At 42.0% G+C, this 25,281-nt stretch overlaps 1 protein-coding gene across 12 annotated transcripts in view; it reads left to right on the top strand.

Annotated features, from left to right (window-relative positions):
* Positions 1-25,281, top strand: part of slc8a1 (solute carrier family 8 member A1) — a 407,191-nt gene that overhangs the window by 311,478 nt on the left and 70,432 nt on the right. For 2 of the 12 annotated variants that reach the window (XM_062968926.1, XM_062968925.1), the window contains exon 1: positions 5,644-5,678. The exons of the other annotated variants lie outside the window; for them this stretch is intronic. In XM_062968926.1, coding sequence (XP_062824996.1) covers positions 5,659-5,678 — 20 coding nt within the window. In that variant the 5' untranslated portion in view covers positions 5,644-5,658. Of the gene's footprint in view, positions 1-5,643; positions 5,679-25,281 lie in introns of those variants that run through there. 12 annotated transcript variants of the gene reach the window in all.

The following is a 25,281-nucleotide window of genomic DNA, read 5'->3' as shown; positions in this document are numbered from 1 at the left end:
CCAGACACCTACCTGCTGGGGATGCTCTAGCTCAGTGGTTCTCAACCTGTGGGTCCCCAGGTGTTTTGGCCTACAACCCCCGGAAATCCCAGCCAGTTTACCAGCTGTTAGGATTTCTGGGAGTTGAAGGACAAAACATCTGAGGTCGCACAGGTTGAGAACCAGTGCTCTAGCTGGGTTTGCTGCATTGAGCTGGGAATCCATTGATGCCATGGCTCAACAATCTCTTCCTATTTTGATTCTCTTTTCTTTGATTTCAGACCTTTCCAGTTATATTTCTTTTCAAGCAAGAAACAGCTAGGAAAAACATGTCCTAACTTTTTTTTTTTTTTTTTTTTGCTTTTGGTATTGCTTTTGCTTTCGCTATTGCTTTCATTATGGGTTTTGGGCTTTTTGTCACAGTCAGTGTAACATACTCAAACAAAGTATCTCATGGCAAATCCTTGTGCATAAAAGATACTGTTTGTTAGCAGGTTTCCATTTGAGGATACAATGGTATTTTCTTTGTGGGTCAGGAAATACTAAATGGAAACACAACCACAATCATGAATCACAGTTCATCCACTTCATTTTTTGTTGTATTTTCCCCCCTCTATGCTGACCATCTCAGAGATGGCCATGTAGCTTACCATTGGAAACATCTTGTGTGAGAGAGAGCTTTATATTGCTAAGGTAACACTAAGGAGTAGCATTATGTTAAGTACAGTACACATTTTTTATGTATTGTATATATCCAATATCCAAAAGAAGGATGTTGAATGAAGCTTGAGTACTTTTCCATGGTGGCTTCATCATACCTCCCAACAAAGGATTGCCTCAAATAGGAAGCAGCCAGGCTTTGAAGCTGTAAGGCTATTCAGTGCTAATCAAGCTAGCCAGTGGCAACATTCACACTTGCCTCCAACAGACAAGAGTTCTTTCTCCCATCCTGGAGATTCCACAGATATATTGACCCCACTTGCCTAGATTCCAACAGATCGCACAACCTCTGAGAATACCTGCCATAGATGTGGGCGAAATATTAGGAGAGAATGCTTCTGGAACATGACCAGACAGCTCAACAGCAACCCAGTGATTCTGGCCATGAAAGCCTTTGACAACATATAGAATATAAATATTTCAAATTAATCAATCAATGTTTGCCTTTATTACAATTTGATAACATTGTTCCCTTTTCCTTTATGAGTAAACTGCAGGCACATTATTTTTGTTAAATTGAGATAAGGCTACCATGGACCAGCAAACATGCTTTAAGCCTTCAGGGTTTCTTTTGGTCATCCTTTAGTTGACAGAGATGAATGCTGTTGTGTTAACCTTAAAATAAAAGCATGTATGACCGCAGAGATGAACTAAATTTAGTTTTCTGCCTGCAAAGAAGCATCCTGTAGTGACCTTTATAAATGATGAGAGGGCATTTGAGGTTGACCTTTGCTTTAACAATTTTATTTTGTATCACTAGAATTAAATTTTATCACGGCTGGCAGAACTGGGTTCCTCCATTTCTTTAGATATAGGCACAGCCAGTATTTAGGGTTACCCTTCAAGGACATGAAGTTTACAGTTCTGTAAGTCATTATCATATGTATTCCTGTAAGGTATGTACAGTTGAGATACACAACCAAAGATACCAAAATATATGCAGAGAAAGAGACTTCACCACCTTCCAGGGCAGCATATCCCACTGCCAAACAGCTTTTGCTGTCAGGAAGTTCTTCCTAATGTTCAGGTGATGTACCTTATTGGCTTCCTCTTCATCCTGGAAAGAAGTGACGAGTGGAGTGCTGCAGGGTTCAGTCCTGGGCGCAGTTATGTTCTACATCTTTATTAATGACTTAGAAGATGAAGGGTTAGAAGGCATGATCATCAAGTTTGCAGACGACACCAAATTGGGAGGGATCACTAATACTCCAGAAGACAGGAGCAGAATTCAAAACGATCTTAACAGATGAGAGAGATGGGCCGAAACTAACAAAATGAAATTCAACGAAGACAAATGCAAGATACTCCACTTAGGCAGAAAAAATGAAATATAAAGATACAGAATGGGTCGGGCTGAATGGAACGGGCCGGGCTGTGGCGCAGCTGGCTAATAACCAGCTGCAATAAATCACTACTGACCGAGAGGTCATGAGTTCGAAGCCCAGGTCGGGTTAAGCCCCCGACCATTAAATAGCCCGGCTTGCTGTTGCAGCCCCGAAAGACAGTTGCATCTGTCAAGTAGGGAAATTTAGGTACGCTTTATGCGGGAGACTAATTTAACTAATTTACAACATCATAAAACTGCCAGCAAAACATGAGGAAAGGAATGAGGAAGTACAGCCACTAATGGATGGTGAAGCAACAGCTCCCCCTGTGGCCGGAATCATGAAGCTGGAAAAAAATGTTAAATGCCTCTGTGTCTGTCTATACTGTATGTTGTTTGTCTATTGGCATTGAATGTTTGCCATATATGTGTTCATTGTAATCCGCCCTGAGTCCCCTTCGGGGTGAGAAGGGCGGAATATAAATACTGTAAATAAAAATAAATAAATAATGGGGATGCCTGGGTCAACAGCAGTACGTGTGAAAAAGATCTTGGAGTCCTTGTGGACAATAAGTTAAACATGAGCCAACACTGTGATGTGGTAGCAAAAAAAGACTGAAGCAGAACATATGCCATCCAGTAGTCGCCATCTGCTCGCCCACAGAAAACCATATTTAATAACCTAGAGCCAAGGACCTTATTTTAGGTCTGGGCCGCGGCCCACAGGTTGGGAACCACTGCTCTATGTAGACTAGGCAGTAGAAAACATTTCCTCCCTTACCCTCAACCAGTTCTGTATGGTTTCACTTTTAACTCGTTCTCAGTTTATCAAAGCTGAAATAAATGATGCAGTAGTTTCCCTGGTGGATTTATAAAGTAGTAAACAGGATTTGTGAAGGCCTTCCAAATGGGATTTGTCCTTCACCTAATAAAAGGTGTCATTTTTCAAACTCCTATAACCCTTCAGGTAGTATTTTTAAACCTAGAGGGGGAAATAGCTCTCCATGGGATTCATCCCCTTTCCTTTAAATAACTCTGCTTTTCTTCAGCCAAAGAGAGTTTTTATGTGCAGTGGCCCAGAGCGAAGACGGAGAGGCTGAAAGGATCCTTTCCCCTTCGGTTTTTTTGCTCATCCAAACAGAAACATCTCACAAAGCACTCAAGCGGTTTTCCACATTAACATTATTTTGTTTTACTCTGTTTAAAGAGTCACCTTGGAAACAGAAAGTAGAGACTGTCTTGCAGTGAAAGAATAGTTGGCTGGATCCAAATCCCATTCTTGGTTAACAAATGTATCATCAGATACCTTCAAGCTCAGTCCCATATTGTTATTTGTCTTCAGTATAGTCAGCCCACCACAATTGCTGGGGTTAGGGGCACAGGACCCCTGTAAAAGTGAAAAACTGTGAATAACTATTATTTTTGGGTTGCTGTGAGTTTTCTGGGATGTATGGCCATTCTCTCCTGACGTTTCGCCCATATCTATGGCAGGCATCCTCAGAGGTTGTGAGATCTGTCAGAAACCAGGCAAATGAAGTTTATATATCTGTGGAATAATGTCCAGGGTGGGAGAAAGAACTCTTGTCTGTTTGAGGCAAGTGTGAATGTTGCAATTGGCCACCTTGATTATTATTGAATAGCCTTGCAGTTTCAAAGCCTGGCTGCTTCCTGCCTGGGGGAATTCTTTGTTGGGAAGTGTTAGGTGGCCCTGATTGTTTCCTGTCTGGAATTCCCCTATTTAAGTGTTGCTCTTTATTTACTGTTTTTATTGCTTTCAACTGAGAGAACATCTCTCTAGGAATGTCTGTGTTTACTGACATGGCTGTATGGTCGATTTCTGCTAGAAGCTGACCATAGAAACACATTTGAGGACATTTTAAATCAAATCCACAAATAATTAAATCCACAAAAGTCAAAACCACAAATGTGGAGGGAGGACTGTATGCGCTTACTGCTGGAGAGATGTTCACATGTAAGTTAATGTAAATTTATTATCCATCTTTACACATGAATGCACATTGGAAGAATATTAGGAAATGATATTTTCCTATTTAGATGGGCGAGGGTTTGGATTTTTTGCTTGGCCTCCCTTCCTTTCTGTGCTATCTATCTTCCTTTCCCTCCTCAGCTTAAAAAATAGGTTCCAAAACATCCACCAGTCCTCGGTAAAAGTGATGTGGAGTTACCTTTGCTGGCTCTTGGATCTCTTCTCTACGGATTCTAGATTCAAAAGCAGAAGGGTTATTGCACATTTAATGGTTACGCAGAGGGGGAGATTTTAGCAGGTACATGAGGCATTTTCAATTTTTACTGTGACAAATCTGTTCTTCTGCCTTCTGTGGTGTTGGGAGGCCTATTCTTTTCACTAGCTCCTTCAATATCATAAAACTTCTGTTAAGGTCCACCTGCTCACTTTTATGTCCTTGCCTTTCAGGCCCCTTCTTATGCTGCCCCATATCCCCGGATCTGATCCCATATTATCTTCTTATCCAGAATTATCTGTCAGTGTAGACTCATATAATCTGGTTAAAAGTGGATAATGTGGATTATATATGGCAGTGTTGTGCTGTCTTTCTCTCCCCTTTGGGACCTCCTATTAGGTCTCTATGAGAGCTTGCTATTTTAACACAGGAGACTGCTACTCAGAAAACTTTTATAAATTATTTGTAAACCTCCTATACACAAAACATAGGCAAGAATGCAAGTCTGTCTCCCCTCTTGTCACTTTTTCATAAAAATGCATCATGAGAATGACACTCTTTCCAGAATGGAAATGTGCTGTTTTCATGTCACCTTTGGCAGGTGCGCAAATTGGGGTTATTTTGGGTGGTAGGGTAGTAGGCTTTTGTTTGAAAAGTTGCAGTCATTATTTTCATAAAATTAACTCTTGGCACTTTATGGAGCCCCTGGTGGTGCAGCAGATTAAACCGCTGAACTGTTGAATCTGCTGACTGAAAGGTTGGCAGTTCATATTCAGGGAGTGGGGTGAGCTCCTGCTATTAGCCCCAGCTTCTGCCAACCTAGTAGTTCAAAAACATGCAAATGTGAGTAGATCAATAGATACCCCACCAGCGGGAAGGTAACGGCACTCCATGCAGTCATGCCAGCCACATGACCTACGGACAACGCCGGCTCTTTGGCTTAGAAATGGAGATGACCATCAACCCCCAGAGTCAGACAGGACTAGACTTAATGTCAGGGAAAACCTTTACCTATGAATAAGATTTAAAATGTCATTAAAAGCTTGTATACTTAAATAACACAGGGAACACGAGAGGGCACAAGGAAGTAGGGCACAGTTGGACACGTGTCCAAGAACTAGGGAGCGGAGCCCTGATTATAACTGTGATTACAAGTTTCCAACAAGTTAAAATGCTAGCTCATGGTACCGCTCATCACCTTATGAATTTTCAGAACTTGCCAACTTTATGTATCTGAGAGCAGCATGGTGGTGTAAATTGCCCTGAGCGCCCTGGATGTTTGTAAAACACTTGGTGATATGAGACTATTACAAATATTTCTGTAAAACAGATACTGCAGGAGTACATGTTCTGTTGTTTCTATGTGTCCAGAGTCACAGGGGCACAGTCTGTCCAGTTAGGGGGTCTTCCAATGTTGACCCTCGAGAACAGCAGATGGGAGGGCATGACATTGTGCCAGGAGAAGGCCCTCCGATGGTTGGGTACCTCTAGATTGGATAAGTCTGCCATAAGGGAGGAGAGATATCTACTAGCTTCGTTGCTGACAAAGGATGTGGTGAAAGCTATATCTGATTGGTGATCTGTGTCTATTATACGTTGTTTTATGAGCGCTTTGGCTTGGTCATATCTCATGAGAGAAACCCAGAGATGACATTTTGGCTAATACTGTCTGCTTCCATGTGGACTGGAAGTCATCCCACAGCATTGTTGGAGCAAGTCCATGGGGAAAAAGGGATAGTCTAAGCCAGTAGTTGAGTTTGGCCTCCACCTTCATGAAGCCTGTCTCTAGTTGCAGGATGGCACTGGAGACACATCTTGGAACTTGCAGATACACTACTCACATGGACCCATAGATAATTCAACCCAGGTGGCTTTTTTCAGTTGAGATTTTGACTAAAATTTCTATACATATACACAAGTAAACAAGCCCTATGAGGAGAGGCTCAAAGAGCTGGGCATGTTTAGCCTGCAGAAGAGAAGGCTGAGAGGAGACATGATAGCCATGTACAAATACGTGATGGGAAGTCATAGGGAGGAGGGAGCAAGCTTGTTTTCTGTTGCCCTGCAGACTAGGACGCGGAACAATGGCTTCAAACTACAGGAAAGGAGATTCCACCTGAACATCAGGAAGAACTTCCTCACTGTGAGGGCTGTTCGACAGTGGAACTCTCTCCCCCGGACAGTGGTGGAGGCTCCTTCTTTGGAGGCTTTTAAGCAGAGGCTGGATGGCCATCTGTCAGGGGTGCTTTGAATGCGATTTCCTGCTTCTTAGCAGGGGGTTGGACTGGATGGCCCATGAGGTCTCTTCCAACTCTACTATTCTATGATTCTATGATTCTAAGTATGAGGGTTGAATGAAAAGTAATGCATCCACCTTCGTAACTCCTCAACAGATGGCAGTACTGGTATGCGGCAGGTACTAGCTTGTTCAGTAGACTCTCCTCTACAGTTCCATTTGGCGGGAAGCCTTAGCATTGAACGGTTGTGTTGTTAAAGTGCAAAGTATGGAACCCTGTGCAGACGGTCAGTCAATGCGACTTAAGCAACGTGCAGTCATTGAATCTGTGACAGCAGAAGCTGTCACCCCAAAGGAGATTCATCAGAGAATGCAAGCATTATTGAGAACACATTTGATGCATTTGATGAACCAGCCTGGACACAGGATATTATTTGAGAACACAAAAATGCTGGACCATTCCAACAACTATCATGTCAGACTACACAGAGAAGCCATTGAAATCCACAAGCATGTGGACAACTTCAACAGAAAGGAAGAAACCATGAAAATGAACAAAATCTGGCTGCCAGTATTACAAAACTCCAAAATCAAAACAGTAGATGGGAACCAACACTTTGAGGGCTTGACTGAACAAAGGATGCCCCCAGGCAAGAGACAAAACATTTCCAGTGCTAATTAGGGTGATTAACTGAAACATTAATGCTGGCTCCCAGTGACAAAGGACTCTTGCCACACCCTGGACTCTACACAGATATATATTCTTTCCTTTCCTTACTTAGTTTATCCATACCTCACAACCTCTGAGGATGCCTGCCATAGATGTGGGCGAAACATCAGGAGAGAATACTTCTGGAACATGGCCACACAGCCCGAAAGACATACATCAACCCTGTGATCCCGGCCATGAAAGCCTTCGACAACATTATTGAGAATGTTCCCAGTAATGAAAGATGATTTGCAGGGACATCATTATGCTTCTGATGAAGATGTTGAGAGAACTGTGAGACGCTGGTTGCGGAAACAGAGTGTCAACTTCTTCCGTGATGGCTTCAGAAAACACGTTCATCATTGGCAGAAATGTATCCAATTGTCTGGTGATTATGTGGAAAAGTGAATAGTGGTAGTTAAAGAGCACATTCTCAGGATTATTTCTGCATTTGATTTATCAAAATATTCCCATCCAAACCCAAGTAACGAAGGTGGAGGCATTACTTTTCATTCAACCCGCGTATATAGGTGATGGTGATAGTGATGGTGATGATTGCAAACCCCATCTTTGTCCCAGCTTCTTGCCAGTTCTGCAGACCCACACATCTTCAGTCTTATCAGTTGTGTCCCACACATACTTCTATTCTTCAACAGAAGGGGGAAATTAGAAAGTTCACACAGAACAGCTGTGCGGATGCCATTCTTATCTCCACTTCAAGCATCTGCTACTTAAACATCTGACTCATTCCGCTTATTGGTGGCACTGACCTTGTCTGAAGTTCTAGATTTATTTTCAGCTATCCATAGCCACAGCCCCATCTTTTCTCAGATGATATTTCTGAAGATACAGTTCAGTTTCGTGTTTGTACCTCACATTTTGGGCTATACAAATTTCCAGTTTCATAGGCTACTCCTATTTCCATACCTAATCACCCTTCTGTAATATTTCATTATTGCTTTTTCTTTCATGAGTTTGTATATCGAAAAGCAATGGGGATTTGGACGTGTTGTCTTTCCAGCTGCTCTGCATTTGGCTGAACTTTGCCAGCTGTAGTCACGCAGCAGAGTGATTCACTTTTGCCGGCACTAGTTACCGTTCGAGATGAACTTTAATGTTGGGTAAAGGTGCTAAAATGTGGCTTTAGCGCTGAATAAAAGCTCTCTGATTGGCAAATTAAATATTAAATTCCCCGTATTTGTACGCCCTGGTTTCCAAAATTTGCAGGTGTCGGATAATTTTCAATTATGATAGTGCAATAAACTAAATGTCCCAGAAAGACCCTTTGAACCAGCGAGCTGTGGAAAATAAATTGTCACAGTTGATTATGGCATTCAGAAATGACAGACTTCTGAAAGTCAAAACACGCCAGGAAAGAGTGTCAGCGATCATCAGCTGGAGGCTTGATTCTTCAAGGAGCAAAAGGCCTGCACTCAATTGCTGTAATAAAGGAGGAAGGGAGCATATTACGGTACGCTGAGAACATTCGCAAGTTAGTCTAAAAATAGCAATTTGGTTGGGTAGAAACACTTTGTGGGAATATCAGTCTTTTTACTTATCCTTTTGGTGCCAGTGATCTCTTTGCTTCCTATCACTGTTGCTGCGTCAATACCTAGAGCCCTTTCACGTCCTACAATTGCAGTGCTGTGGTTCAATTTTGATAGTCCTGGCTCCATCCATAGCATCCTGGGATTCATAGTTTGGAGAGGGCCTCTCAGGCTGGTAATTCTAAATGCCTCTCCATAAAGTAGGAGGCCCTAGGATGGGACCATGGCAATTAAAATGGAATCACAGAGGGGCATCTATACTGTAAAATTAGTGCACTTTGACATCAATGTGTTGTCAAAGGCTTTCACGGCCGGGATCACAGGGCTGTTGTATGTTTTCCGGACCTCACAACCTCTGAGGATGCCTGCCATAGATGTGGGTGAAACGTCAGGAGAGAATACTTCTGGAACATGGCCAAACATACAACAACACTTTTATTTTTATTTATTTATTTATTTATTTTTCTAACTTATATGCCGCCACTCCCCTAGGGCTCGGAGCGGCTTACAAGAACCGGCTAAAATCAACAATTTAAAAAACATTTTAAAAAACATTTTAAAAACTTTGACATCACTTTAACGACCGTGACTCAGCACTGTGGAATAATGGGAGTTGTAGTTTTGCAGGGTCTTTCGCTTTCCCTGCCAAGAAGTACAGGTGCCTCACCAAAACTACAAACTCCAGGGTTCCATAATATTGAGTCGATGCAGTGAAAGTGGTGTCAAACTGCATTAATTCTACAATATAGATGCACCCAACGTTCATCTATTCTTTCTTATTTTTGTCTGAATGGTTTCATTGTGTATGTATTTTAAAATAAAGATAGAAGAACAGTAGGCTACAAGCTGAAAAAGACATTAGACCGCTTGTAAAATTCCTAGAATGAAGCAAGAGCATTTGTGCTATTTCAAGCTTCATCCGGACTCTTCCCACACTGTGAAAGTTATAAAATATGTTAATTTCAAAATTAGACATTTTATGTCCTTTAAAAGGAGTCGATCATATTCATTAATAGTATCAGTCATTCAGAGAAGTGGTGCGGTACTTACTTGATGCTAAAGAGAGCATTTTACCGTCTTGTTGCTAGACCCCTCCACACAGCCTTTCACTGACTCATTTCTTATTTTTCACCCGTCTCCCAGCACCTTAAAAGCCCTGATCTGTTCTCTTTCTTTATAGATTGCTGTTCACCATGTTCCCCACCTTAGTTTTCCTGAAACTTAGACAAGACTGATAGCAGTGCTGTAAATATTTTCAGGCTGAAATCACCTTGCTGTGACCCTCTTAGGATGACACTTGTGAGAAATGGATCCGTCTAAAAGTCTTGGAGGGAGTTGATAATGCTGTCAGTACCTTTGAAACAGCCATATATTTTTCTAAAAAGTAAGATCTGATGTAAAAAAAAGTAGAGTATGGAGTGCATCTCTTCCTAACATTGTGTGGCAGTGAAACATATCTAGACTGAAAATTGGAGAGTTTTGTATCATTAATATCTGTCTAGAAGAGGAAATTTCAGCAGCTATTTCTAGTTACCTGGTGGCAAAAGAAGCAGCATGCATTGAAATTCCCTCTTTTGTGCAACCATTAAAGATGCAGGAACCCAATCCAGTTTCAAGTCAACAAAACGTATTGAGTTTGCATCTTTCTGCCAGGTTGCTGTTAAAGGATTGTCTCAAGTTGCCACCTTTTCTCTGTAAATAAGCTTTAACAACCATGTGTCAGAAGGAGAGTCAGCATTTGCAGCTTCTCTTTTTATGTCCAGAAAAGGTGTTACCTTTAAATGTTCATTCCATTTAATCCCATTGGGAAAAACTTGGGAAACCTGTTTGTTAAAATTGCTGCTGTCCACTTAACACTAAAAATGATTCAGCCTTGAAGAACTCAAGACTAATTTTGGTGTGTTGTACCAAAGTAGCACGTTCCAAGATAGGGTACAAGTCTATAGCTACAAATAAACAATAAATTTGGAGAAACAGCAGAATTTGGACTTAATCAACAAACTCTAATCCTTCAATACAGGCAATGGTATTATAACACTAGTTAACAGCCCAACTTCATGAGGATCCCCTTGGCCAGTTTATCACATCTTCTTTCTCATTCCCAGTCAGCCTCATCAGGAGCCGCAGTGGCGCAATAGGTTAAACCCTTGTGCCAGCTGAACTGCTGACCTGAAGGTTGCCAGTTCGAATCCACGAGACAGGGTGAGCTCTTGTCTGTCAGCTCTAGCTTGCGGGGACATGAGAGAAGCCTTCCGGCAGGATGGTAACACATCCGGGTGTCCCTTGGATGTCAATGTTTCTCCCTTCTTCGTTTCCACTAGGTTCACCAGCATAAGGATCTAGTTCTAGATAATTAAGTGGCTTAAGTAGGAGCAGATGTGTTTTTTAAAAAATCAGTTCAGCTGCTTTAGTCTCCAAACATGTACTGAAACCAGTGTGCCAATGGTGTTTTATCTCCCCTTTTCCAATGTCATCTAAAGGACAAATTCACTTTAGCCTCTACTTTCTCTGTCTCCTCGTCTTTATACTGTGGGTGAAATGAAGGTAGCAAGCAAAATACTATGGTGAACTTTTCCTTTCAATATCACTGGAAAAAAGGGGAAGGGCACCAGGAATACATAGTTGAGGCTATTAGTGTGTTTTCAGACTCCTGCTAAATTATTATCAGGCCGGCATAGTAGGCATGGGCAAACTTCGGCCCTCCCGGTGTTTTGGACTTCAACTCCCACAATTCCTAACAGCCGGTAGGCTGTTAGGAATTGTGGGAGTTGAAGTCCAAAACACCGGGAGGGCCGAAGTTTGCCTATGTCTGTGACATAGAATAGTTTGAGGGTTGTATATGGCCCACAACCAGGACTTAAAATCCTGCTTGGCTGTGGAGCCCACTAGGTGACTGTGGGCAAGTCACATTTTCTCAGCCGCAGAGGAGGGCAAGGGCAAACCTCCTCTGAACAGATTCTGCCAAGAAAACCCTGTTATGACTTGAAGGCATGCAAAAATCACAAGTATCTATTTTATTAGGATCCAGGGTGAAAGGTTTACTGTCACCTTCCCCTGCTGTACATCACATGGGGAGATTGTAGAATAAGGAAGCAATTTAAAACTTTTTTCAACCAACCTGTACCTGAATCACAAAGTGGTGCTCTCCACCGTCACATTCAATGATGCCCTTACTCAAACAAGAGGAATCATCTCTGCATTTTTTGAGACAACTCTTTCATTTAGCTGTGACCTCCATTAAGAAGAAGGGAGATTTTCTATGATTCCTTCTTTTCCAAGAAGCCTCCATTTCATTTTCCATGCTGTGGCATTGGGGATCCCAAACCTTTGAAGCCAATATTCTTAGAGTTCAAGAGGAAAGAAGGTTAGGAAAAATATGATGGGCTCCGTAAACAGTGAGGTTTCCTGGAAGCCCTTCTGTGAACAGAAAGAAGAGCATAACTGAATTCAGTCCTACAGTTATAACACGTCCTATGTTCTAGTAGAAGTTTGACTTAAAACTTTCATTTTTAAGAGAGACAGCCCTCCCTTAATCAAAATATAGATGTGAAATCTGAAAACGTGTGAAAAATATAAAAGGCAAAGGCTGAGCCTTTTCCAGATTTCTACCACGTTCTAAATAATTCAGCCATAGTAAATACATGAGACTAAAGATTGAAAGATGTGTGAAGCGCTTGAGAGGACTAAATCTCTGAATATGAAATCTATATTTAGCTTCCTTTTGGCTTTGGCATTTTCACCCCCATTTTAAAGCTGTTCATGTCAACCAGAAGTGACAGATGAGGTTTTGATTCTCAAGGCAACAAATCCGGTGACTAGTATTGATTCCAATGCTTACATAGCAAAATTAGCCAAGCCTCTGAAATGTAGGAGCAATGGAATGAAGAGAAATGGGAAGGAAAATGGAGATGGGTTTGTTTTCAACTGCAAACAAATTCCAGCAGAAAAGTGCTTCAGCTCTGCCCTCTCCTACCCTTCATATACAATGTGTCAGGCATTGCGGTTTTGCACATAAATATCTTCTGACTCATGCATGAACCTGCCTGTAAAGATACACTTTCCAGTGGCCATTTATCACTAAATATTAACTTCACTTTCTTATTTGTTTGCCCTCCTTTTCCAGTGAGTCCTGTTTTTCACAGGACTGGCAACCCTGTGTCTGAACTGTACTGCTTTGAGATGAGATGAGAATCCCAGGGAGACAGTCATACGATGACCCTTTTCTCAGATATATTTCTCATACATGTTTTTGCACATGCATATGCATGCAGCTTTTTATTGCATATACTCATACAAATCTATAGGGGTATAATCATGCAACTGATTTGCCTAGGGGGGTCCAATAACATTTTAATATCTTATGAAACTTTCCCTTTTGAACATTTTGTAAATGTAAAACAGCTGCTGGAGGCTACAGTCAGAAACATTGCATAGCCTTTTCCCTGTCTGTTTTTTCCCCTTTCAATGTGCCCCATTTAGCTGATTTTCTCCTAGAAGCCAACTCTGGGGGCTTAAGTGAATTTATATGTGAATAAGTGTGGCCAGGGACATCCAGTGGCTTCTAGTTCAAGGGAATGATCTATTTACTCTAGGCTTTATTTGAGACCTTAAAGAAACTAACCAAGGTGCTGAAACTTGAGCTTTAGTGCTTTGGACAGCTCCTATACAGTCTAGGATAGACTTCAAACTAAATTCAGTGAAGATACTGAAACAGTCAGAGATTGTCTCTGCCTTGGCTCATCCATTAATCAGAGAAGATAGTCATGAAAGTAAAAGAAAATGGATTGCTTTGAAGGAACTAGCCAAGATCCAAAGTGGAAAATATATCATTGAATACCAAGTTCAGGATTGTCTACACCATAATATTTAAGATTTCTTTGAACAGTTGTGAAAACTGCATACTGAAGAGAGGTGTCAGAAACAGAATAAATTCATTTAAAATGTTGTGATGGAATTGTTCAGATGCTGTGGAGTGCTAAAGAGACATATAAGTGAGTCTTACAGCAAATCAAGCCTGTGGTCTCCCTAGAAGCTAAATATGTCCAAACTGAGGTGGTTATATTTTGGGTGTATTACTGAGAAGATATAAGTTATTAGAAAGGAAAAAGACTGCATTACAAGCAGCTCCAGTCATGACTTTGTAAGACCTTAGCTGTACTATTGATAACAGGGAGACTTGGAGATCTCTCATTCATAGAGGCACCATAAGTCAAAGTCACTTGACTGCAATGAGCAACAATAACTACACTGATGTGGTCTGCTATGGTATTGGCCAACTATTCTCTTCATACATTGTTTTAAAGAGGGTTGCCAGTTGCCCTCCAGATGTTATTGGTCTGCAGCTCCCAATAGCCCTAGTCTGCATAGTCAATGGTGAGGGAAATTAGAGGCTGTAGTTTAATATTAACTGGAGACTAGGACGCGGAACAATGGCTTTAAACTACAGAAAAAGAGATTCCACCTGAACATTAGGAAGAACTTCCTGACTGTGAGACCTGTTTGGCAGAGGAACTCTCTGCTGTGAAGTGTGGTGGAAGCTCCTTCTTTGGAGGCTTTTAAGCAGAGGCTGGATGGCCATCTGGCAGGGGTGCTTTGAATGCAATTTCCGCTTCTTGGTAGGGGGTTGGACTGGATGGCCCATGAGGTCTCGTCCAACTCTATGATTCTATGATCCTAAGATTGAGAACCAATTGGACTACATTTCTGGAGATCAGAGGTCTATTTCCTGCTCAGCCATGGAAACCCATTGCATGACCTTGGGTGAGTCACATATTCTGAACCCCAGTGATGGGGTTGCCTTGAGTTGGAAAAAAAACTTGAAGGCATACAACAACAACAATAACAACACACTCCTGTTTTATGCAATATTGTCGTGGACTAGTTGATGACTTCTTAAAATCAATGATTTGTCTGAACCACATGCCCATTTCCCATACTGGTGCCAGCACCTCTTTTAATGAGAAGAAGAGATAATGTTGCAAAGGATATTGCTTAGTGAGCTGGTAAACCCCATAATGCAGAAATGCAGACATTACTGATTCAATAGGATCTGAGGGCTAACCCTTCCATTAGGAGAAGTGAGAAAGTTGCATTGGGTTAGAGAGAAGCAGCAAAGCATTGGAGAAGAGTGGTGTGTTACTCAGTTATGGTGTTCCTTTTACTGGGGTGCCTTAGTAGGTATTATTATTATTATTATTATTATTATTATTATTATTATTATTATTATTATTAGTTTGTTTACTCGCTTTCCTCTCTTAAATAAGACAATAGGTAAAGCAGAGAACTGTGTACAATCACTAGTACTGAAGTAAGATTCAGCTGTTAGTTTTCATTTTTGCTTGGAATGGAGAGGTTGTGCCATATCATTCTTCACTTCAGCAGTAAAATATATTTGTCCAGCATTGGTGCATCTAGCAATTATAACATACCATCTGGTTTTCTGTGATTGTGCATTGAAGGCCCAAAGATACGCCTGGTTCTTCCAAGACAACAAGTCCTGTCCTCATTTCAGATTCTTTTATGCATTCTCAAATAAGTAATGATCCAGCAGCTGAAGATAAGCCAAAATAAAGTAAATAGCCCCTGGTTTAAAGGCCTCAGTTTCATGTAGGGATGTGATTATAGCAGCAGCAGTTCTGTATAATTCACAGTTCAGTGGGGGATGCAATGAATTGTGAAGGAGCAAAGACAACCATGGGATATGATGGAAACACCCAGGAATCCCTTGTTTGTGTAGGCATTTGCTAACCCTCAAATGACAATGTCTACCTTTTTGCTTTGTAAACAGGTGTTTAAGACTTGCCAATTTAAACATTATCCCTGTTGTTATCTTAGCATGGGAAACGTGTGCCCTCTTGTGTGAAGAAGCCCCTGAATTTGAACTTCAAATACATTTTCTCCTCATACATGTACATAGAGATGATTATTTAATGAAGATGTGTGTTGACTGATTATAGATTCCTAAAGCCGATCTTCGTCTTTGCAAATACCAAATGCTGTTAATTAAAACAACAGAAACATCAAAACAACAGCTATCATTTTCCTAATAATATAGAATAAAAGAGGCCAAATCGGTTCATTACCGGGGATGAGGTCAATGTTCTTAAGAGTTTCAACCCTGTCAAATGCCCTCTCTTTTTCTTGCTTTGGAAATAAAACATTTGTGTTGCTCTCCCTAAAGCCTCCAAGGAACAGTAGTTCATCTGTTCAATGGAAGCCAGCCCTCTCTGCAATGTTTAATATCCATAAACCTTTGTGTATATGTCTTCAAGTCATCTGGAGACAGAAACCTTGAAAACTGAGTGGAAACACTATAAGAAGACAAATCCTTGATCCAACCCATTATGATGTTTGGAAAATTTGGATTGGGGAGATTAAAGCCGTTTCTTGACTAGGGATGCTATTAGATGTCCCCTGCCTTCACTCTGTATCCTTTTGTCAGCTTCTCCTAACAACATGTAATGCGACATCTCAACTTGGATGTCCCATCCTCTTTACCCAAATCTTCATGTTGGCATGTAGTGGACATAAGTGTGACCTGCAATAAAACGTTGCATTGCAATCTTACTTTTGAAGATTGTTTCTATCCAGGGTTCATTTTATTTATTTATTTATTTTATTTACAATATTTATATTCCGCCCTTCTCACCCCGAAGGGGACTCAGGGCTGATCACAATGTACATATATATGGCAAGCATTCAATGCCATTAGACAAACAACGCACAGACAGACAGACACAGAGGCTATTTAACTTCCCAGCTTCTGGCTTTGTGAGGGTATACTCGATTCCAGCCACAGGAAGAGCTGCTGCTTTATCATCCACTGTGACGACGAGTTCTTTTTGATGGAGTACTTCCTCATCCGGTGTTGTAAATCAGTTAAATTAGCCTCCCCGCATAAGCCGTCCCTAAATTTTCCTACTTGACAGATGTAACTGTCTTTCGAGTTGCTTAGGTCAACAACGAGCAGGACTATTTTTTATTGTCAGGTACTCACTCCAACATGGGCTGGCCTCAAACTCATAACCTCTTGGTCATAGTGATTTATTGCAGTTGGCTACTAACCAGCCTGCGCCACAGCCCGGCCCCATCCTGTCGAACCCTCCTCCAGGATTCTCTATTCCATCCCATCCCTGGATTTCCATTTGTAGTTGCAGCTGCAATCCAACTTCCCATGGCTACTGAACATAACAGTCGGGCCATGAGGAGAGCCGGGTAGCAAATAAAAATGCATCATCATCATTGTTATTATTTACACAACAAGATTAGTACACAGCAAACATGATCACTATGCTGGCTTTTGTATTGGATCACACATCTGACACTTCCCAAGTGTCTAGAACTATGTGATGTATCAGTGAATAATGTGTGCAGATCCAAGTAGGGTGGCCTTTTGCAGCTGACAGATGGTAATTTTGTCGGCACCAATTTTTTTCAAGAGCTGGCCAAGGTCTTTAGGCACTGCACTGACTGTGCCGATCACCACTGGAACCACCTTTACTGGCTTGTGCCAGAGTCTTTGCAGTTCGATCTTTAAATCCTCGTATCGCGTCAGCTTTTCCATCCGGTGCCGCCTTGTCATTGGCAGAGGACTTAACTGTGTCTATGATGTTGAGAGCTATACTGGTAGTAGTGTAATCTACCAGTAGGTTGTTGTTGTTGTTGTTGTTGTTGTTGTTGTTGTTGTTGTTGTTGTTATTTGTGGTGCTCTTGGCACATATATGATATATACGCACACTGAGTGTTTCTAATGTTTGGTATTCCCCGTCCAAGCAGCTGTCCTTCTCCCGGCCTGGTTTTGATTCAACTTTCTTTGGGCACCTGCCATTTTAATTGGTTGCTAGAAGAGTACTGAACAGGGAGAGAAAAGTAAGGTACCCAAAGGTGCTTCATATTCATATCAAAACTGGTCCTTGAAAACAGATCTTTTTATATAGACCAGCCTACTTGGCATGCATTCCTAACAGAGCACTTATTACAGATACATCCCACCTTTTAAATTAAATTTGGGGCAGAGCTTGAAATTCATTCATTATCCATATTTCAATGCAACTTTTACCAGTGCTTTTAGCAAGTTATTTTAATCACTTTAACAGCCGTGAATAGCAATGCGCTTTTCCGACTTTTAATTTATTACCTTTTTAGAGCAGTTGCATTCGAACTAGTTTAATAATTCTAATTGATGTTGTAAATTGAAAAGTAATGTGTCAGGAGCACTTTACTAAATATCGGCACAGGAAATTAATGTTAACAGGATTAATGTTAATTAATTTGTTTTTGTTTTTTTAATTAACATCAGCATAGCTCCCTTAATGCCAGTATTTCCAAGGACCGATATGGAAACGCAAGGAACTTTATTACTTGCTGCTGGGGCCTTACCACACTACAAATCCCAGGATCCCATCACATTGAAGGACATACACCACAATATAATTGTTGCAGGTCACACTATGACTTCACTGGAGGATGCAGCAAAATGCGTAACTTGGAATGGACTTTTAATAGAAAGCATTTGCTTGTGTGTTAATGTCTGGCAGATATTTAGAGTATTATGTAAGGCTTGTCAGTGAAAAGGCGAATCAATGGTTCAGGAGCCAGCCACAGCTGCCCTCACTCACGCAAGGCAGAACAAAGATCAAAAGTTTGTATTTGATGTTACAGCGCAAGTTGAATCTCATGATCAGGATTATCCCATCATTTCTCCTACTACCTGTGGAGGCCCCGGTGGCGCAGTGGGTTAAACCGCTGAGTTGCCCAACTTGCTGACCGAAAGGTCAACAGTTCAAATCCAGGCAGTGGGGTGAGCTCCCCCTGTTAGCCCCAGCTTCTGTCAACCTATCAGTTCAAAAACATGCATATGTGAGTAGATCAATAGGTACTGTTCTGGCTGGAAGGTAACAGTACTCAATGCAGTCATGCCAGCTACATGACTTTGGAGATATCTATGGACAAGGCTGGCTCTTTGGCTTAGAAATGGAGATGAGCACCAACCCCTAGAGTCAGACACAACTAGGTTTAATGTCAGGGGAAAACCTTTCCCTTTACCTTTACATACCAGTGCTTAATTTCTATAGCTTTTCCAACATGACTCTGTGGTTGACTTCTCCTAGTTACTGACCACAGAATTGCACTGGAGGACCTAGTGATTCCTAGAGAAGTGTTCTGTCTAGAAATTGCTAAATCCTCCAGCATAATTGTAGGAAGTGGACAGAAGATTCACACTAACACTTTGATCATATCTGTTTTAACCTTAGGTCTATGTCTTCTGATGTATGTGTTTAGTGGTATTATGTTTTTTTTCTTTTTTAGATAGGGCTCTATCTACACTGCCATATAATCCGGTTTCTCAATTCAGATTATCTGCTTTAAACTACAGTGTCGATGGGGTCTCAGTTGGGCCCCTCCTTGAGCCATTAAAAAAAGGCTGGTAACAAGTAAATTATTGGGTTGCTGTGAGTTTTCTGTGCTGTGTGCCCATATTCCAGAAGCATTTTCTCCTGACGTTTCGCCCACATCTATGGAAGTCATCCTCTGAGGTTGTGAGGTCTGTTGCAAACTAGGCAAGTGAGGTTTATATATCTTTGGAATAATCTCCAGGGTGGGAGAAAGAACTCTTGTTTGCTTGAGGCAAGTGTGAATGTTGCAATTGGCCACCTTGATTATTTATTTATTTATTTATTTATATCATTTATATTCCGCCCTTCTCACCCCGAAGGGGACTGATTAGCATTGAATGGCCTTGCAGCTTCAAAGCCTGACTGCTCCCTGCCTGGGGGAATCCTTTGTTGGGATGTGTTAGCTGGCAATGACTGTTTCTTGTCTGGAATTCCTCTGTTTTCTGAGTGGTGTTGTTTATTTACTTATTTCTTTTGTTTGATGTGGGTGAAACATCAGGAGAGAATGCTTCTGGAACTTGGCCAGAAAACTCACAGCAACTCAGTGTTTCCGGCTATGAAAGCCTTCATCAACACAAAGTAAATTATTATTAGTATTTTGCTTCCAGAGCCCTTACAGCAGAAACGTGAACTTTGCAGCTCTCCAAATATTGTGGGATTTTAACTCCTATCATCCTTAATCAGGATAGACAGTGATGAAGAAGTGCTTTTAACTACAGTACAAAAAAAATTCAAGATCGGCGTGGCTCCCACCCCTGCTCAGTACAATCTTGGCCTCCCTCTTCCCAAAATTACTGAACATCAAGTAGATTTATTGATCCAGAATCCTGGTGCCACGTTGTAATTTAACATGTGGGTTTCCCGCTGAGGAGCAGCATTTGATCAAATACAAGCCACACCAGCCTCAAATTAGTTCAGATCAAATTATACACCGTATTTGGCAATTCAGCAACATCGACAATTATTCCTTATAAGCAGGCCGTCATAAACATGCAACCGAGAGGCTGGGATGTATTTTGAACAGATGGAAAGTCTCCTCCCTGGTGAATATGCAGTTCCTTTTTAGGTAGCAATAACAATCCATCAAATGTATTCTGTGGAGTATGCGTGAACAATCAATTACTCTTGGTCTTTGTTTTCCAGTTTTAAAAACCAGGGAGCGGAATCGCTCTGGTGGCATATTCAGTACAGTAAGATAAAATAATGCCACCTGGCTTTGTTTAAAGCACTATGCGAACAGGGCAATAAACAGAGAAGTGACTCAAACCTTTACTGGATGCAATGAGAGCGCTGAAGAGGATATGCATGACAACAGATCACTATCAGAATTACATTTTAACATCAGGCATGGAAAAAACATTGTCCTGGATAGCTATTCTAAAAACAGCCTCTAAAAATATTATTTTAATCAGTTGTTTTTCCTTGCACTGGAGGATTAGGATTATGCAAAGGAGTCATAGTTTTGTTATCTGTGTTAACATTGGAATCTGAACTAGATACATAGATTGAGTATAATTTATACCGGGAAATACACACAGGGAATTGTTTGCCTCTTCTGAAGCGGCTGAGACCATTCCTTTTGCAAGCAAGACTTTTATGCACAGCATATGAAAACAGCAATGGCAAAACATGTCTGGAAGACACAGTATATTCACAGTATACAGTTATAGTGTTATTACTTCATATTAACTTTCATGGTTCCAAGTCATGGAGTCTTGGGATTTATAGTTTAGGGGGTTTTTTTTTCGTGTCAGGAGCTACTTGAGAAATTGCAAGTTGCTTTTTGGTGTGAGAGAACTGGCCCCCTACAAGGACGTTGCCCAGGGGACGCCCAGATGTTTTTGATGTTTTACCATCCTTGTGGGAGGCTCCTCTCATGTCCCTGCATGGAGGTGGAGCTGACAGAGGGAGCTCATCCATATTCTCCCTGGGTTGGATTCGAACCGGCAACCTTCAGGTCAGCAACCCAAACTTCAAGTCAGCAGTCTGCCAGCACAAGGGTTTAATCCATTGCGCCACCAGGGGCTCCTGTTTAGTGAGACACTGAAACACTCTGACCGAAAACCCCAAGTACCCCTTCCTAAACTACAAATCCTATTTACAGTATTTATATTCCGCCCTTCTCACCCAAAGGGGACTCTGGGCGGATCACAATGCACATATACATGGCAAACATTCAATGCCATTAGACATATGACATATAGACAGACACAGAGGCAATTTAACATTTTCCAGCTTCAGTCTTCATGAGAGTTTGCTCTGTTCCGGCCACAGGCAGAGCTGCTGCTTCATCAACCACTTGTGACACCAAGTCCTTGATGGCATACTTTCTGCATGCTGCTGGAAGTTTTTATGGTGTCGTAAATTAGTTGAATTAGCCTCCCCTAAATTTTCTACTCGACAGATTCAGCTCTTTTGACTTGCTTAGGTCAACAGCAAGCTAGGCTATTAAATGGTTGGGAGCTCAATCCGACCTGGGCTTTGATCTCATGTCTTCTCAGTCAGTAGTAATTTATTGTAGCTGGTTACCAACCAGCTGCGCCACAGCCCAGCCCACCCTAGGAAATCCTAGGTTTCCATAGGCCAGAACCATGGCAGTTAAAGTGGAATGATAGTGCTATAATTATGTAGCATAAATGGGTCCTTAATGAATGGATTCTTCAAAACTGGGATAGTCGGTTACTAGATCTACGCTACCTACCGGCTGTTAGGAATTGTGAGAGTTGGAGTCCAAAACACCTGGAGGGCTGAAATTTTCCCATGCCTGGTGCACACTTGCAGATTGGGGAGGACCCTTGCTAAACTACAAACCCCAGAATTTCACAGGAGGCAAGCAACACTTTCACAGTGTATTGTGATCATCTCCACAGTCATGATAGATTCAGAACCTCAGGAGGATGGTACAGATGTGTTTCGTAATGCTAAATGCCTGGATCAAGCTGCCAGGAATATACCTGCTTTTCTAGCATGTTATTAGATTCAGACGTATGGTACGAAACAACTTAGCACTGTCAGATTTGGCCACCTGTCCAGGCATACCTTGTCCTTGGAAGGAAGTATTGGATTCCACCCACAGGAACAGATGAATGATGTTTCCATAGAAGCACCATTCTAAACTATATTTGGCCACCAAACATTGGCTGACACACAGCTGGGCAGATGCTATATCATGCAGACTTCTGAATTGGACACAGCATCAATCAAGGCTGATTTGTGAATGCCGCAGTTATCCCTGGGTAACCAAAAAGCAGGATTGAGATGGTTGGGCAGGAGGAAAGCATTTGCAAAACTATGCCTGAGAAGCGATGTATTATCCAGCCTCTGCATTGCTTAAGTATTTGAATGAAACACTCCTGTGTAAAATGATAGTGCCTAAATAAACACCGGCACTCTGTGCCTTTTTAACAGATACTTGCTATTGGGGTTTACCGCAATCCTGCCTTTAAGTGAAAGAGAATAATCATGCCTTCAATTGGTTTATCGGTACAGGAGTGGATTGCAGGGTAAAGAGGCAAATGGTTGTTCGTTGCCTTTTGACAGAAAGTGCTAATGGAACAAGGTCTCTGGTGCTGACTGCCTCCTCTTGCTTCCTCTCCACCTCATGCTCTGCCATGGCCTCCAATCATTAGATGCTAACTGCTGTCTAAGAACTTGTTAGGATTTAAGCAGGAGCTGCACATATTGACAGACTTTCCCATAACTGATTGCTTTGACCCAGCCTTTGCAGCTAGCAAATACACAGCAAAGAATGTGTACAGAATGGGAAATGATTTCCAGAAGAATTGCTGCAGAAGCCTCACAGATTAGGGCTCTTCCGTGGCACCCAAGACATCTTGCAAAACAGATTAGAACAAAATATAGCTAAACTCAATCATTGTCAAGGACAGAACGCCACAAGATTCAAAGTAACAGAGTTTATTAGATTACAGAACTCAAAAATGCCCGTAAAACACAAGGGCCAGGCAGTTTTTGCCTTTAGGAGCAAAAAGGGGCAAAAGTAAATGTTCAAAAGATAAACCGGATTAAACCGGAGTTTAATCCGGGTAAAAACAAACTGCTTGCTTCAGCCTGGGTATAAACGAAACGAAAGCCAAGGAACAAAAGATACAAAGAATGCAACTAATTGGCAGCAGATTCCTCTCTGCTGCCAACACTGTGCTTAGAGTAACTTGCGTCGCTCCCCCACACACACAGCAGACAGGATCTCCAACACGAGTAAATCAGCCAAGGATTGTAGCAGTTGAGTAGACCAGTTCCGTTCCGTAGATCAAAGCCAGAAGCAGACGTTTGTAGTTTTTCCAAGTCCAAGAAGGGGGGAAGACAAGCCGTGGTCAGTTCAGTCCGAGTTCTCAAAGCAGGAGATGGCGTCCGTCAAGAAGACGACGGAAGGTCAAGCTAATAAGAGTAAGCACAGGTTTGCACAAACAAATGCCCACACAATCCCTCCCGCCGTCTGACCCTGGATTCCAATCAACTTACGTCACAGCACAGGAAAGCACACAAGTCTTCAGGGAAGCGTCCCACACACACACGGATCCCAAGCGTTTGCCCAGATTACCTTGCCCAACGCAATTTGCAATTGCTCTCAAGCCCCATTTTATGCCAGTTACAAATCTTCATCACTGTCAGCTGTCCTCCTTAACCCGGGCGTTTCCTCATCACTTTCCTCGTCAGAGCTGGAACACCTCTGACTACGCCCAACAGCATCTCCAGCTGTGGATCCCGTCCCATCCCTCCAGCTAAACCATGGGTCTAATCCTGAAGGTCCCCATTCATCTTCTGTCCCATCATGGCCAGTGGCACCCACTTCCTCCCTTACCCGAGTCCAATCCATCTCATCCTCCTCTGAGCTAACCAGCCCCTCCTCCATTCTCTCCGTAAACCCTTCGAAAGACTCCTCGTCAGATGGTGCTGCAAATATGTCTCGCAGTCTTTTTCTCTCTCGCTCCTCGAGAGTATCTGACTCTCGAGGAGTCTTACGCCCACGTCTGTCAGTAACAGAGCCATGAGGCTCAATCATAACAATCATAATATTGAAATAACTCAGCTGTCATAATTAAAAATGGTATTAATAAGAAAACAATTAACTATTTTTAAATATTTGAAAGGATGTAATATTGAGGAGGGAGCAAGCTTGTTTTCTGCTGCTCCAGAGACTAAGACAACAGAACAATATATTCAAGCTATAGGAAAAGAGATTGCACCTAAACACGAGGAAAAACATTCTGAGAGTAAGACCTGTTTGGCAATTGAGTCTGCAGCCTTGGGGTGCAGTGGAGTCTCCTTTTCTGGAGATTTTTAAGCAGAGGCAGTAGCAATCAACGCTCAGGCTTTTAAAGTAATTGTTATGTTGTTTATAGGTAAGGTAAAGGTTTCCCCTGACGTTAAGTCCAGTCATGTCTGACTCTAGGGGTTGGTGCTCATCTCCATTTCTAAGCCGAAGAGCCGGCGCTGTCCGTAGACACCTCCAAGGTCATGTGGCCGGCATGACTGCATGGAGAGCCGTTACCTTCCTGCTGGAGCGGTACCTATTGATCTACTCACATTGGCATGTTTTCGAACTGCTAGGTTGGCAGGAGCTGGAGCTAACAGCGGCCACTCACGCCGCTCCCAGGGTTTGAACCTGGGACCTTTCGGTCTGCAAGTTCAGCGGCTCAGCGCTTTAACGCACTTCGCAACTGGGGCTCCAGTGTTGTTTATACCTTTGTTATATTGTTTTAAATTACTGTTAATTACTGTTGTATGTAATGCTATGTTGTTGTTTTTGGGCTAGTCCCTGTGTAAGCCACCCCGAGTCCCTTCAGGGAGATGGAGGCGGGATACAAGAATAAAGTTATTATATTATTAGGAATGCTTTGAATGTGTCTTTCTGCATGGCAGAATGGGGTTGGACTGGATGACCCTTGGAGTCTCTTCCAACTCTGTGGTTCTATGATTCTAAAACCAGGAGGTGGGAGAGCACAACGCACTTAATTTTGAATAAAACAAAAACCTTCCACATCATCAGAAGCCTACCAAATGAAGTTCTTGTCTGTCTGTTGAAAAAAGCAAGGGGGGGGGGCTAATCTAACCCTTTGAGGAGCACATTTCATAGTCTGGAAGCAACAATCAAGATTTTCATGTCTTGGCTGCTTCCCAAACGTGCCTGTGATGGTGGTGGAACTAAGAAGA

This window comes from Anolis carolinensis, chromosome 1, assembly GCF_035594765.1.
Source record: "Anolis carolinensis isolate JA03-04 chromosome 1, rAnoCar3.1.pri, whole genome shotgun sequence".
In the NCBI taxonomy this organism is placed as follows: domain Eukaryota; kingdom Metazoa; phylum Chordata; class Lepidosauria; order Squamata; family Dactyloidae; genus Anolis; species Anolis carolinensis.
Note: the sequence above shows the minus strand (reverse complement) of the source record. Positions and strands in the feature narration are given on the sequence as shown.